The 15,759-nt window shown below is 36.3% G+C and overlaps 1 protein-coding gene and 2 non-coding genes across 3 annotated transcripts; 2 read left to right on the forward strand and 1 right to left on the reverse strand.

Annotated features, from left to right (window-relative positions):
* The first annotated feature begins 4,616 nt into the window (after positions 1-4,616).
* Positions 4,617-4,690, forward strand: trnan-guu (transfer RNA asparagine (anticodon GUU)). Its single transcript has one exon. It is a non-coding gene; the product is annotated as a tRNA-Asn (tRNA).
* Positions 4,691-6,225: 1,535 nt separating this feature from the next.
* trnan-guu (transfer RNA asparagine (anticodon GUU)) lies at positions 6,226-6,299 on the forward strand. Its single transcript has one exon. It is a non-coding gene; the product is annotated as a tRNA-Asn (tRNA).
* Positions 6,300-9,382: 3,083 nt separating this feature from the next.
* On the reverse strand, positions 9,383-15,759 carry LOC100150353 (uncharacterized). The gene is made up of 9 exons (XM_068216987.2): positions 14,112-15,759; positions 12,814-13,311; positions 11,805-12,140; positions 11,524-11,621; positions 11,373-11,423; positions 10,483-10,864; positions 10,223-10,399; positions 9,886-10,015; positions 9,383-9,726 (listed from the first exon to the last, which is right to left on the reverse strand). Exons 1-8 carry the CDS (start codon positions 14,371-14,373, stop codon positions 9,897-9,899), a joined length of 1,923 nt encoding a protein of 640 aa, XP_068073088.2. The 5' UTR covers positions 14,374-15,759; the 3' UTR covers positions 9,383-9,726; positions 9,886-9,896.

Consider the following 15,759-nt stretch of genomic DNA (forward strand, 5'->3'; position numbering starts at 1 on the left):
ATAGATAGATAGATAGATAGATAGATAGATGTAGATAGATAGATAGATAGATAGATAGATAGATAGATAGATAGATAGATAGATAGATAGATAGATAGATAGATAGATGGATGGTGTTCGAGCATGAGTCAAACAAGCCAACCCTCGCCTCTCTACGATGTTCTGATGCTGAGATATAGCTGGTGCCATATCGTTGCTAGGTTACTCTGTTTTGTTGCTATGGAGTTGATTGACAGCTTAGACTGATGATATATCAAAGCTTCTTGCCAGTATGAACAGTTAAAAACAACCCCCATGTCTCTATCACACTGCAGCATGACAATATCAGTCTGAACCTCTTTAATGGCAGTCTATGGGACAGTTGCTAGGGTGCAGTATCTGGTTGTTAGGGTGTGGCTAAAAAGTTAAAAGGCCATCAGGGATTGGCTGCTGGCTAGACTGAGTTAAATGAGCTCAATCATTAGTCTGTAGGACAGTCTGGTGCAGAGTTATGAGCTCACAAAGTTTGATCCCATGTAAAGTCAATGAGAGTCTTTTGCAATGGAAGTCTATGGGACGGTTTCTAGGGTCCAAAAGTGGTTGCTAGGGCGTGGCCAGAAAGTTTAAAGGTGATCAGTCATTGGCAGTTTGATAGTCTGAGTTAAATGAGCCCAGTTAGAAGTCTGTGTGACATTCTGATGCGGAGTTATTAGGTCACAAAGTTTGATCCAATGTTACGTCTATGGGATTTTTCCGACGGTCCCGGGACGTTTTTCGGGAAACCGAAAGTCGGATCAGTCGGAAAGGATATAGCAACTCGAGTCAGAATAGTTCGGAGGTCTGACCCGAGTTTGATGGTCATAGCTTGAAAGGCCTAGGACGAGATAGAGTTTAATTTTTAGTCTCAGAAGAAGAATAATAAATATAACTAGATTCTTAAAGTTTGAGAACAAACTTTGAGGCTGGCTTGTGAAAGCCTGACGGTAATAGTTTATTTAGTTTAAACAGTTTTAAAAAGTATGAAAAGATAGATAGATAGATAGATAGATAGATAGATAGATAGATAGATAGATAGATAGATAGATAGATGGATTAGCATGTTATTAGCATGATTTTAACGTGAAAAAGCATGTTGTTAGCATGAATTAGCATGTTGTTAGCATGATTCTAGCATGAATAAGCATGTTGTTAGCACGATTCTAGCATGAATTAGCATGTTACTAGCATGATTCTAGCATGAATTAGCATGTACCTAGCATGATTTTAACATGAATTAGCATGTTACTAACATGATTTTAGCATGAATTAACACGATTCTAGCATGAATTAGCATGTTGTTAGCATGATTCTAGCATGAATTAGCATGTTCTTAGCATGATTCTAGCATGAATTAGCATGTTACTAGCATGATTCTAGCCAGAATTAACATGTTCCTAGCATGATTCTAGCATGAATTAGCATGTTACTAGCATGATTCTAGGATGAATTAGCATGTTGTTTGCATGATTCTAACATGAATTAGCATTTACCTAGCATGATTTTAACATGAATTAGCATGTTACTAGCATGATTTTAGCATGAATTAACACGATTCTAGCATGAATTAGCATGTTGTTAGCATGATTCTAGCATGAATTAGCATGTTGTTAGCATGATTCTAGCATGAATTAGCATGTTATTAGCATGATTTTAGCATGAATTAACACGATTCTAGCATGAATTAGCATGTTGTTAGCATGATTCTAACAAGAATTAGCATGTTACTAGCATGATTCTAGCATGAATTAGCATGTTGTTAGCATGATTCTAGCATGAATTAGCATGTGACTAGCATGATTCTAGCATGAATTAGCATGTGACTAGCATGATTCTAGCATGAATTAGCATGTTGTTAGCATGATTCTAACATGAATTAGCATGTTACTAGCATGATTCTAGCATGAATTAGCATGTTGTTAGCATGATTCTAGTATGAATTAGCATGTGACTAGCATGATTCTAGCATAAATTAGCATGTGACTAGCATGATTCTAGCTTGAATTAGCATGTAACTAGCATGATTCTAGCATGAATTATAATAGATAGATAGATCGATAGATAGGTAGAGGTAGATAGATAGATAGATAGATAGGTAGAGGTAGATAGATAGATAGATAGATAGATAGATAGATAGATAGATAGATAGATAGATAGATAGATAGATAGATAGATAGATAGATAGATAGATAGATAGATAGATAGATAGATAGAGACAGACAGACAGACAGACAGACAGACAGACAGACAGACAGACAGACAGATAGATAGATAGATAGATAGATAGATAAATAGATAGATAGATAGATACATAGATAGATAGATAGATAGGTAGAGGTAGATAGATAAAGATAGATAGATAGATAGATAGATAGATAGATAGATAGATAGATAGATAGATAGATAGATAGATAGATAGATAGATAGATAGATAGATAGATAGATAGATAGATAGATAGATAGATAGATAGATGGATAGATAGATGGATAGATAGATAGAGGTAGGTAGATAGATAGATAGATAGATAGATAGATAGATAGATAGATAGATAGATAGATAGATAGATAGATGTAGATAGATAGATAGATAGATAGATAGATAGATAGATAGATAGATAGATAGATAGATAGATAGATAGATGGATGGTGTTCGAGCATGAGTCAAACAAGCCAACCCTCGCCTCTCTATGATGTTCTGATGCTGAGATATAGCTGGTGCCATATCGTTGCTAGGTTACTCTGTTTTGTTGCTATGGAGTTGATTGACAGCTTAGACTGATGATATATCAAAGCTTCTTGCCAGTATGAACAGTTAAAAACAACCCCCATGTCTCTATCACACTGCAGCATGACAATATCAGTCTGAACCTCTTTAATGGCAGTCTATGGGACAGTTGCTAGGGTGCAGTATCTGGTTGTTAGGGTGTGGCTAAAAAGTTAAAAGGCCATCAGTGATTGGCTGCTGGCTAGACTGAGTTAAATGAGCTCAATCATTAGTCTGTAGGACAGTTTGATGCAGAGTTATGAGCTCACAAAGTTTGATCCCATGTAAAGTCAATGAGAGTCTTTTGCAATGGAAGTCTATGGGACGGTTTCTAGGGTCCAAAAGTGGTTGCTAGGGCGTGGCCAGAAAGTTTAAAGGTGATCAGTCATTGGCAGTTTGATAGTCTGAGTTAAATGAGCCCAGTTAGAAGTCTGTGTGACATTCTGATGCGGAGTTATTAGGTCACAAAGTTTGATCCAATGTTACGTCTATGGGATTTTTCCGACGGTCCCGGGACGTTTTTCGGGAAACCGAAAGTCGGATCAGTCGGAAAGGATATAGCAACTCGAGTCAGAATAGTTCGGAGGTCTGACCCGAGTTTGATGGTCATAGCTTGAAAGGCCTAGGACGAGATAGAGTTTAATTTTTAGTCTCAGAAGAAGAATAATAAATATAATAATAAGTTTAATAGGATAACAGTAGTCTGGCTTGCTACACAAGCCAGCCTAATAATAAGTTTAATAGGATAACAGTAGTCTGGCTTGCTACACAAGCCAGCCTAATAACAGCAATGTCGTAAAATGTCATTAATAGGAATTACTTAAATTTAAGTCTAATGGCTTCTCAGCATGGCCAAAAAACTTTTCAGTCGAAGTCGATGTATTTACTAACCAGCAATCCACCAATCGATTTCGTGTGCATAGTGTGTTTCGTGTAACGTTATTCTTTCTAGTTACGAAATGTAACGTTGTGCTATTTATCTGCCAGTACCTCCCAAAATATATATATATTTGTATATGTATGTGGAGAATTTTCTATAAACTATAAACTTGAGAGATAAAGGTGGCCTGCACCTCTATCAAGTGTATCACACTCTACCGCTTTTTGACAAAAAGTCAGGCTAACGACAGACCCTAAGTGATCCTCAAGTATTGGTCATGACTCATATATTAATGACATTTAATGTTAGTTACCTAATAAGATTCCAAGTATAATTCACCGTGTTTGTTTCAAGAAGCAAAAAAAAACCTACTTGTATAACAATGTCAAGCAACACTTGTTTTTATGTTTATTATAAGGAATATGGCACTGATTATCTAAAATAACATATATCTAATGTAAATCATTGGCTGAAATAAACATTTGTGTTTGTTTTTCATGTATGTGTCTTTCCAAAGGTGGTTTGTTTGGAATGCAAGCAAGCTCTCCCTGAAGGCATAAAATAAATGTTCACAATTCACATTGTCTACTAAATGTCTGTTTAAATCAACCTGGAAAGCCGGCTGGGTAATAGGGTATTACCCAGCCGGCTCCCTGTCCCTGTCTAATAGTAATAGGGTAAATACTTACCCTTTTTCCTAGCAGGAGGCAGCCGGCTTTCCAGGTTGATTTAAACAGACATTTAGTAGACAATGTGAATTGTGAACATTTATTTTATGCCTTCAGGGAGAGCTTGCTTGCATTCCAAACAAACCACCTTTATATATATACACCACCTATATATATCTATAGAATATATCTATATCTATATCTATATATATAGATCTATAGAAGTGAAATAGTAGTGATCTGTGTCCAGGTTGTACATATAGAAGAGTCATTCAACATGGAGGAACAAGTCTCTGTGGCGCAATCGGTTAGCGCGTTCGGCTGTTAACCGAAAGGTTGGTGGTTCGAGCCCACCCAGGGACGGTAAGCTTTTCTGTTAATCTTATGTTTATTTTCTTCTTTCAGTGATAAACACGATTGTCAAATTGACACAGCAAAACTCTTCATCCACACACATTTATACATTTGTTGTGGCTTACAGGTCCACTAGTGATGTCTTTGTTGTACACTTAATAAAGCATCAAAACATCTACAATTAACTAGCTTACTCCCTGTCTAATAGTGTGTTTTTATGTGTTTTTATAATACTGATTTTCAGTTGATGAAGAATCAAACAAACATTAAAAGCAAAACCAAAATAAAATGTATATTTAGATGCAAAACACACCCCACACTTACAAATGTATAGTGTAAATTGGCCAGGCATTAAGCCTGACACACTTGACATCCAGGTATTACAAATTATCAAAATATTTGGCTAGGAATTTGTGTTATTATAGTGTTATTACACATTTACTACTCTACTTGTTATTTTACTTCTTATGCTTTATTAAAGAGCGACATCTAATGTTGATAAGGTGTAACTACAACTACTGTCATTTATTCATTTGAAATAAAAAAAAATCATAATTGATTGTTTTATCCTTAATACAAGATAATACAGGTTGCATTGTGGAGGAGTGGGAAGCACGTACGCCTCACAGCAAGAAGGTCGCTGGTTTGAGCCTCGGCTGAGTCAGTGGGTGTTTCCGTGTGGAGTTTGCATATTCTCCCCGTGTTCATTTGGGTTTCCTCCGGGTTATCCGGTTTCCCCCACAAGTCCAAAAACATGCGGTACAGGTGAATTGGGTAGGCTAAATTGTCCATAGTGCATGTGTGTGATGAGTGTGTATGAATGTTTCCCAGGGATGGGTTGCAGCTGGAAGGGCATCAGCTGCGTAAAACATGGTGGATAAGTTGGTGGTTCATTCCACTTTGGTGACCCCAGATTAATAAAGGGACTAAGCAGAAAAACAACTAAATGAAACAAGATAATACATTTAAAATGGTTTGTTAGTTTTATCTTTTTAATATATTATATGTTTATATTTATAAGGCAAAGATATGGCTAATAAACTGTGAATATTGGTAAAAAAAAATTTTAAAAGCAGCAGCTATACTTTGAGAAAGATAAAAACATTAACTAAAAACATGATCCAAGGTATTTAATATTAGCCAATGGCAGAATTTGGAGTCATGATTTCAAATGCTATACACTGACAGTGATCACGTAAATATTTATGGAAACCTTTTTTGTAAATATATTTTGTAAACCTAAAACTGGCTTTTATGTCAATCTTCATAATGTGTCATTTGTGCATAATTTAGACCAGTGTTTCCCAGCCCTGTTCCTTGAGGCACACTAAGGGTACATATGTTCTCCTTGTCTGAGCCAATAACTTCAGGTTTTGTCTTCTTATCTTTTGGTGAGTTGATTCAGGTGTGTTTGATTAGGAAGAGGTTGAAAGTGTGTATTGTTGGTGTGCCCTCAGGAACAGGGTTGGGACAGACAGACTTAGGCTTTCTAACAGGAATCTTGTTTCTACTTAATGAAAGACACCAGGGGCCTTGACCACCAGGTCTCTGTGGCGCAATCGGTTAGCGCGTTCGGCTGTTAACCGAAAGGTTGGTGGTTCGAGCCCACCCAGGGACGTCTGATTATTTATTTCTTTGTCAATCAATTTTAGTAATTGGTATGAATGTTTTATGCACATTTTCCCCCATTCAGAATAAAGCCTCTGTTCTGTGAATGTTTGAGAGATCTGTTTCATTAGCCATACTAGGCTCTAATTAAATTCTAGAATTATATAAGAATTATAATTATATAAGAAAGTGTGAAAATATCTTGAACTTATATTACACACATTATTTTAGGTGTTTAACAAAGAAAAGTATCCACTGACTTTTAAGATAATGGAACAAGAAGTGCTAAAACACTGTCTGCATCCAAGCAAGCAACCTTGTTGCATTGCTACCTTGACAGGCAATGATTTCTCAGTCATTGTGTGACACACAAATCTACCTCTTCAAACCGATTCTTTAAAAGCACATTCATATACAGGCATTAATTTCTTTGTGAGTTGCAGCCTGAAACATATATATATATATAAACCCTGCAGGACTTTTTATAAATTTCGGACAAAGTTTCACTTACACTAGTAATTGATCCAAAATATTATGGATCAAAATCTACATTTTAATACGGAGCATGGTACATGCATACTAACACTCGTTAATCGTAATTATTGATAGGTGTTCAGTTTAATTGAATAACTATTCCTTTTATGAGGGCTCCTTTATACATTGTGAAAGAGTGACCTCTTGTGTTAGATTCAACGTAAAAACAACAAGTGTACATTTTCTTCGTGTTTTTCCTGTAGGGGGCGATAGAGGAGCATAGTTGACCGATTTTCTTTGCTGTTTGATTAACCAAAGCCTAGCATAGATATATACAATAGATGTCGCCTACCCTGTTGTTGTCTATTGGAATGAATGCGTCAATAGAGCCGCCGTTTTAGTACAGGGTAGTGCTCCTTTGAAATGAATGCACACATATATCTATGATTGGTAGTGTTCCCGGAGGTCAGTATGCAAATAATTATTTAATTACGAAACTTATAATTTTACATCACTTTTTTACTCTGATGGATCAGTCACAGTGACCGCACGGGCATTCCTGACAAAAAGCTTGTGTTTGTGTGGAAATGAACTATCCACTCTACCTATTGAATTTGATCTAATCCATATGCTGAAACACACCCTTCTCCTGCTTGCACTTCTTATACTAACGGAGGGAGTGGTCCCTTTGTGAATGAATCTCCGATTCTCTGTTATGAGCGACTCGTTCTCTAGCCGACAATAATACAAGTTTCTGGCACCGCAGCATCTCGTAAAAAATTATTTTGCATTGTTTGCTAATTTTATTCAACAAAACTAGCATAAGCCAAGTGTTTAGTGCGAGTTGGTGCTACTTTGCCTTATGGTGAATGCAGTAAGTGACTGTATTATCATCAATAACGTTACCCGTTTAGCACAAAAGTTCATAACGTACAAGAACGTAAAAAAACTAAACATTACCTATGAAATGATCTGCCTTTGTGCTTTGTTTTCTTTGTTTGCTCGTTACTACACCCATAGTCAAGTCAAGCATTTACTTCTGTCACCCTTTAAGGATAAACAGGAAAAAGATACAAAGAATGTGTCGATGTGTGAGGCATATTCAGTACACCAGGCATGCAGCATAGTAGAATACCGGGGTTGATCAAGCGACAAAAATTAGGACCAAGTTCTCAGGCTGGACATTTTCCCCATTGATTATGAAATAGTAATGAAATATGTACAAACGTAGTACAAATATGTACATCTCACATCTCTTTTTGAAAAAATAAAATAGAAATGAGAGAAAGTATATTAAAATCACAGGTATAAACAGTCGCAAGAAGTAAATAAGAGTAAATAAACATATAAAACATTCAAATTATTTATTGTTTTTTGTAGTTTTTCTTTTTCTAGTGTTACACAGTGTAGTATTATATTGTTTAATCTTATTAAACATCATTGGAAACTTCTAATTTCATTAAAGGTTGTTTATTGTGGACGAATGTGCTTTAGATTTTTAAAATACACTAACAAAATATTAAAATATTCGCACTGACAAAAACACAATACTGTTCACTGAACCCAACAAGGGCCTCCTAAGGCACAGGTGTCAAACTCAGTTCCAAAAGGGCCGCAGCCCTGCACAGTTTAGTTCCAACCCTAATTAAACACACCTGATGAAACTAATTAAGTCCTTTAGGCTTGTTTGAAACCTACAGTTAAGTGTGTTGGAGCAGGGTTGGAACTAAACTGTGCAGTGCTTCGGCCCTTTTGGAACTGAGTGTGACACCCTAGTCCTAAGGCATCTAACAAGTATTTATACAGTGGTTCTCAATTCCAACCCTCAAGTCTAAACTGTTCTTTAAACTGGGATTGTCAAAGTTTGAACAATTTGGAGTCTCTAAAGTTGGTCTGCAATCTTGACTTTACCAGGAGGCAAATATATATGAACAACAGATCTGACAATGTTCACTTGTGTGATGTTCACTCACCATTTTAACCATGATAAAGAAAAGCTGCAATCACACACTGGAGTCCAATCGCACACATTTATACTTCTATTTTCAGAGATTTTATTTTGCTCAGTGTACTGTTAGTCAATTAAGACTACAGTTTAACAATGTCCAGTCTGAAACTCTGCGGTTTAAATAGAAGATCAGCCCAGTACACTATTTGTTGTGTTAGTATATGATACGGTAATATAAAACAACATATTGTCTAACAGTAAAACCTTCACTGTGCTTCCATTTGGCTAAACAGACTCATAGTAAACCATAGTAAATCATAGTAAACACAGTATATGGCACTACTTGTTTGTTAAAGAGATTGCTTCACCCTATAATGAATATTCTGTCATCTTTTACTCAGCCCTTACTATGAGTTTCTTCTGTTATACACAAAAGAAGATGTTTTGAAAAATGCTGGAAACCTGTAACTATTGACATCCATTGTATTTGTTTTCCTACTGTGGACATCAATGGTTACAGATTTTCAGATATGTATCTTCTTCAGTGTTCAACAGAGGAAAGAACCTCATAGGTTTAGAAACACGTGAGTAAATAGTTGAGGGAGAACTCTCTCTTTAATTGAGTAAGGAGTCATTTAGAAAACTCACAGAAATGATGATCAGAGCTTCAGTTTGATTCACAGGATTTTATTTGACGTATTAGCCAACAATACATAAAAGCAGTTCAGCACAAAACAATTCAAAGAACAATTCATTACAAAACAATCATGAACACTTAATTATAAAACAATCAGTCTCTCTTATGACAGAACACCAGATTCATTAATGAGGTAGAAAATAGTTGAGCAGATCTTTGATGGCACTTTAGAGGAGAAAACTGTGACAGCACTGGACTGAAACTGAAAAGTAAGGTCTGAGGGGTTTGGAATGACATGAGGGAGTAATTAATAACTTTAACAGTCTTGTGAAATTTCTGGAAATGCTGCTGTTCTCCTCTTCGCTTCTTTAGTGTTTTCTAAAATGAAGAAAACAACACAAAGTTATTTCAGCAGTGATATGAAGGGCTGTCAAATAAGACTTGTGACTCTAAAAAGAGCAGAAGAGAAAAGAACAGGAATAGCATGAAGCAAAGAAAGACTGAAGATGTAGTTTTGTGCTCGGTGTGTTCCTCTACCTCCTCTTGTCTCACTGCTGCACAGGATTTGGGCTCGTTGGATTGAACCACCGGTGCTCTTCTAACTGATGTAACTGCAGTCGCTTCTCTGGATTGCGGACCAAACATTGGGAAATCAGGTCCAGGCAATCTGAAAAGTGACAGAGAGAGTGTGAAATATGTCTGCATACTCAAGATTCATGAACGTGTTTAAATCTTACAACATCAAATAACAAAACATTCACAATGAAAGGACTTTAATATCTACAGTAACCATTATATTGAACCCTTTTCTATTCGTGACTGACATTTTTTATTCTGTCACTGAGGCTGAGATTGTTCAGAAGAGTCTGCTTACCTAAAGATAAGGTGAGGTCTGTCTGGAGGTCTCCAATGATTATCGAATGCGTGTCGTAAAAGGCCAATCGTGTATGTAATATTTCATACAGGATGAGGCCTAATGTCCAGACGTATGCCGGGTTAGGAAAGAATGTGGGATCCCTCAGAACCTCAGGCGGCGTGTAAAGTAAGGCTCCTGTAAGAGAGACATTTTCAGAATTCAGTCATTTCATAAGACAATACTGTGACCAAAGAAACTCCCACAAAATGCCCACTCACCTCGATAATCACTGCTGTTGAAAGGCTCGCTGGTGATTAGCCGAGCACAACCAAAGTCAATCAGTTTGAGCTCTGATTGGGGTTGAGTCACCAGGATGTTCCCCGAGTGGATATCTCCATGGAAAACTCCACGCTCAGCGCAGAACTTGACAGCTTGGATCAACTGATGCATTAACCGGCGTGCGTGGTTTTCATCAATGTCCAATGAACTTCTGAGATAATAAGCCAAGTTCTGGGATGACTCGGCGTACTCCAGAAAGAGAACAAAGTCGTTCTTATTCTTAATCCAGTGGTGTAATGTGATGATGCTGGGACAAGGTGGGTCCTTCATCAACTTAAGCATGATTGCCACTTCTGCAAGCACAGGTTTGGAATGGCCATCCTAGAAAAAAAACAGATTTCAAAGATATTACCAAAGCAGAACGGCACAAAGTACAGAAACAAAAACTTCATGAAGTAAATAATCACTAAGCTCCTGTTTGGACACATGTTTGCTTGTATTTGAGCATTTAGTCATGCAGTTTAAGCTAAAAGAGGACTCTACATGTGTGTGTTCTGTCTGTGTGTATGACGCAATGATCATTTTTATCTGCATTAATGTTAAATGAATATTAATTAACTCCACAGCCCTACAATTATGTGTTCAAAACTAGTCTCTGGGTTTATTTCTTCCGCTGAACACAAAAGAAGATATTTTGAAGAATGTTGATAAACCAGTAAGCAGTGACTTCATAAGTATTTTCTTTTTCTACAATGGAAGTCAGTGACTCCCTGTTTCCAACATATCAGCTTTTGAGTTCAGTTTAAAGTGGTCCAGACAGGTACGGGACAAGTGAAGGATGAGCAAATGATCAGCACATTTTTACTTTTGTGTAATCTGTTCAACTTACAACGTCGAGATAACGGTCCTGTTCACGCTTCTTGATGTACTTCAGGGCAACCTGCGGAAAAACAACAACAAATGAAATGAAAGCCGACAAATGATTTATATTGAGTAATCAGGAGGAAAATGTTGACTGAATTTGAAAAATAGTTCTCTACCTTTGTTCTCTCATTAAATACGTGAGATCCCAGATACACCTTGCCAAAACTTCCTTCTCCAATCAGCTCTTTCACTTCAAAAAGACCCACCCTAGATCCTGAAACACAGAAAAACAGCAGGGAGATTTACTTGGATTGTCTGGTATGAAACAGATCAAATAAATGACTCGAATCCTTTAAATCTGGATCTAATGCAATGAGCTAAAAGCAGAAACTTCCATCAGAATTGCAGGAGTAAACTGATTACTAATTTATAATAATAAAAGGAAATGATCACTTACCAAGAGTGAGCCCAGAAGCCTCTTTAGGCTCTTCAAGAACTGACTCGGACTCAGACTCAGACTCGGACTCGGACTCAGACTCGGGCTCGGACTCGGGCTCGGGTTCGGGCTCGGGCTCAGGTTCAGGTTCAGGCTCAGGTTCAGGCTCAGGCTCAGGCTCAGGCTCAGGCTCAGGCTCAGGCTCGGGCTCGGGCTCTGGCTCAGGTTGTGGTGTAAGATGCTGGACTACATCTGTGCACATCACATCACAGCACAGGAAAGGACGCGTTGAAGCCTTCCATACTCTCTTGAAGAAAGCAGAGACTCTTTTGCCTTTCCTTCCTTTCTTGGGTTTTTCTAAAATGAAGAAAACAAACAGAAACATCTCCATGAACAGAGCTGCAGCTACAGCGCTCAGCATATTCACATATGCAGTACACCCCTTTTAGAAAATTAATATTTTTATCCATTTCTCAGTGAATCTGGGTAATATATATTGGTGCATTTGAACAAAACAGATTTATCAAACAGATTTATTTATTAAAATAATAATTTAGTCACAGAACATCTTTAGAAATGGAAAGATAATCGATTAAAGACAATTAATATCATGCAAAATATTGCAAAATTTACAAACTACAACATTTTAACAAAATTGTCAATATTTTTGTTTCCCTTAGATTTTTGCTAATTTTGCAAATTTTATTTAATATTTTCCCTGAACATATGCATTTGGGCTACTAATTTTTGAAAACATTATTTAGTTATTTTGTTAGATAAGCTCCAGATTTGGCTTCAGTTCTTACTAAACTAATGTACATGCACAAATATAATATTATAAAGCCTCTTATAGAAAATCTGAATTTAAATGAGAGATTTGTGGGGGGTGCACTCATATATGTTTAGCACTGTATTAATACACAACCAACAGTACATCAAATGACACTGTCTGATTTATAAGCTAAAAACAACAAAGCATAAAAAATAACAGACGGCAGAAATAAAATGAACCACATTCAGGATGACTCACCATCAGTCCCATCAATATCAGAGGGGTCTTGAACAGACGGAGGCGACTCAGGACAGGCCGAATCTGCATCCGTCATGTTCTTAATATTTGAGAGGTCATGGACACTGATTGGCTGAGGATCTTCCCAGACCTGGCCTGGCAGAAACACCAGCTCAGTATCAACATGACCTGTGAGGGCCGTCGAGGACTCTGGACGGGCCGGATCTGCATTCGGCACATCTGCTGTTTGCTTGATGCTGAAGGGGCCCGGAACACTCAACGGCTGAAGATCTTCACAGACCTGGCCTGGCTGCCACACCGGCTCAAGGTCTGCATGTGCTGCGACGGTCCTGGAGGGACCTGGAACAGGCAGGTGCTCGCAATCGTCGACATCTGACCGTGGTTCAAAGGGAACCACTCTGTTCCGGTCACAGCAAAGGAAAGGGCGCTTCACAGCCTTCCATGCTCTCTTAAAGAAAGCAGAGGCTTTATTCCCTTTCCTCCTTTTCTCTGTGTTTTCTGAAATAAAGAAAATGAACAGGGCAATATTAGAAAACTCTTTAATCACAGGTTTAAAATAGACAATGTGCTGTAAATTAGACATATAAAAGACAATCACACAAAAGAAACAACAATAATAAATGTATAACTATAATAAAAAATGTTTGAAAACTAAAATTAATTATGTGGAGTTGCAAATCATTTCTATGATGTAAAATGACAAACACAAGCTGACAAATAGTCGGTAAGTCATAAGACCATATTAGACATCAGGAAAAATCCTAAAAGCAACTATTTAGCAAAAATATTTTTCTGTTATATTATTATTAAGGAGAAAGTCAGAATGTGAGAATATAAAACCAACTTTACCTCAATTGTATTAATTCATCCCTGCATGAACAAATAAAGACTTAAATATAATATTCTCACTCAGTTTGCTAAAATATAACAAATATTCCTCCACACCATCAAAAACTAAGAAAATTACTGTGCAGATCTACACAAAGGATTTAAATTAAAGTAAAATTAAAATGATTTTTATCAGAAACATTAACAAGGCACAATTTCTGTTGAGTGGAAAGGAGAAACTTAAAAACCAGAATGTCATTACATATAAGAGCAGGGCTCTATCACAAAAATATACAAAACCATAACTACACACACAAAAAAACACATTACAATGAAGAGACGTTGCATATTTGCTACACTAATAACCTTACATGGCGATATATTATTATTATTTTATATTTTACTTCATAATTTACTGTATTATTAAATAATACGTGGGAATACACAGTTTTTGTAAACTCTCATCTCACCTGTTGGGCTTCTCATCACGGTAGAAGGTGAAGGAGAAGCCATCGTGTCACTTTGATGATTTTCGTTGACAAACTCAGTCGTGATCGTATTAACTCGATTAAAAAACGCAGCTGACGTGTTATTTGCCATTTGAGATGCAAAACAAGTCGCTAAAGTCGTTAAATCAATGTTCACTGTACTCGTTCGTTTGTCACTCTGAGTAAATTCTGAATTCTGTCCAGTGACGTAACGGCAATCGAATTCGTTCTTTTTATTCGTCATCGGTGGTGGGGGAGAGGGAGGGGGGCGCAGGCCGCGGGAGTATCCAAGATGGCGCTCTGATCGGTGAAGTTCGTTGATCGTGTTATGATATAAGTTCAGTCTGCACAAAAAAACAACCCAAACCCATCGCAATCTGTTGTCTGAGAGACGAGGCGACTTTTGCAGAGTATTTCTGTGCGAATCCTGAGATTTATGAAGATGTTCGAGGATTTCCTAGAGAAGACTAATTATAAAGAGCACATCTTTAATCAGTTTTTATTCCGTTCTTGTTTTCTGATTATTTCATTAAACATTTGTTGTGTTGTGCTTTTCACTTCATTTTTTCCTTTTATTTATTTACTTCCTTTTATTTAATTATTTTCCTTTATTAACATTTTTATTTATTTACTTTGTTTTAAATGTATTTTCATATTTTATCTGCTTTTTTTGGAGGAGATTGTCCATGTCCCACATGGTTGAAGAAAGAGGAGGTGAGTGTTTTTAATTTGTCATTAGTTTGTCTTTGGTTTGTCACTGTATAATGCTGTACGATGTTTGACTGATATGAAAAAGATCACAGAAGTTACCATGAAACAAAAAATATTTATTAAAAAGAGATTTTGATATATGTTAATATCAAAACAATTATAATGATGGAAAACTACTGAGTTGCTCAATAAAAACTGCAAGTTCCAATTGAAAGAGTGAAAAAAGTGACCAGTGAAAGTCCTCATAGTTGGGTATATCACTCCATATATCCATATTATTTAAGGATCAATTTTTGCATTAATATTAATTGTTTTTGTTGTTTTGTGTGTTCTTAATCAGTCCAGGACGTATATTTTATTAATAAGTACTGCATTTAATAAATTACTATTAAGTGTTGTTTTGTTTCAGAATTAGAATTTTTGCTTTTGGGATTTAAAAAAAATAAATCAACCTACAATCATATTATAGAATCTTCAATCTGTTTGCTAAATTAATTTAATGTGTAAAATTCCAGAAGGACACAATGTATATGTATATTTTTACAGCATATAGAGTTAAAGTCAGAATTATTAGACCCCCTTTTTATTTTTTCCCCGTTTTATGTTTAACAGATTTTTTTCAATACATTTCTAATCCTAATAGTTTTAATAATCTCTAATAGCTGATTTATTTTATCTTTGCCACGGTGACAGTAAATAATATTTTACTACATATTTTTCAAGACACTTCTATACAGCTTAAAGTGACATTTAAAGGCTTAACTAGGTTAATTAGGTTAACAAGGCAGGTTAGGGTAATTAGGCAAGTTATTGTATAACGATTGTTTGTTCTGTAGACTATCGAAAAATAAAATGTCTAAAGGGACTAATAATTTTGTCCTTAAAATGGTGTTTAAAATAATTAAAAACTGCTTTTATT

This window comes from Danio rerio, chromosome 23, assembly GCF_049306965.1.
Source record: "Danio rerio strain Tuebingen ecotype United States chromosome 23, GRCz12tu, whole genome shotgun sequence".
Lineage (NCBI taxonomy): Eukaryota > Metazoa > Chordata > Actinopteri > Cypriniformes > Danionidae > Danio > Danio rerio.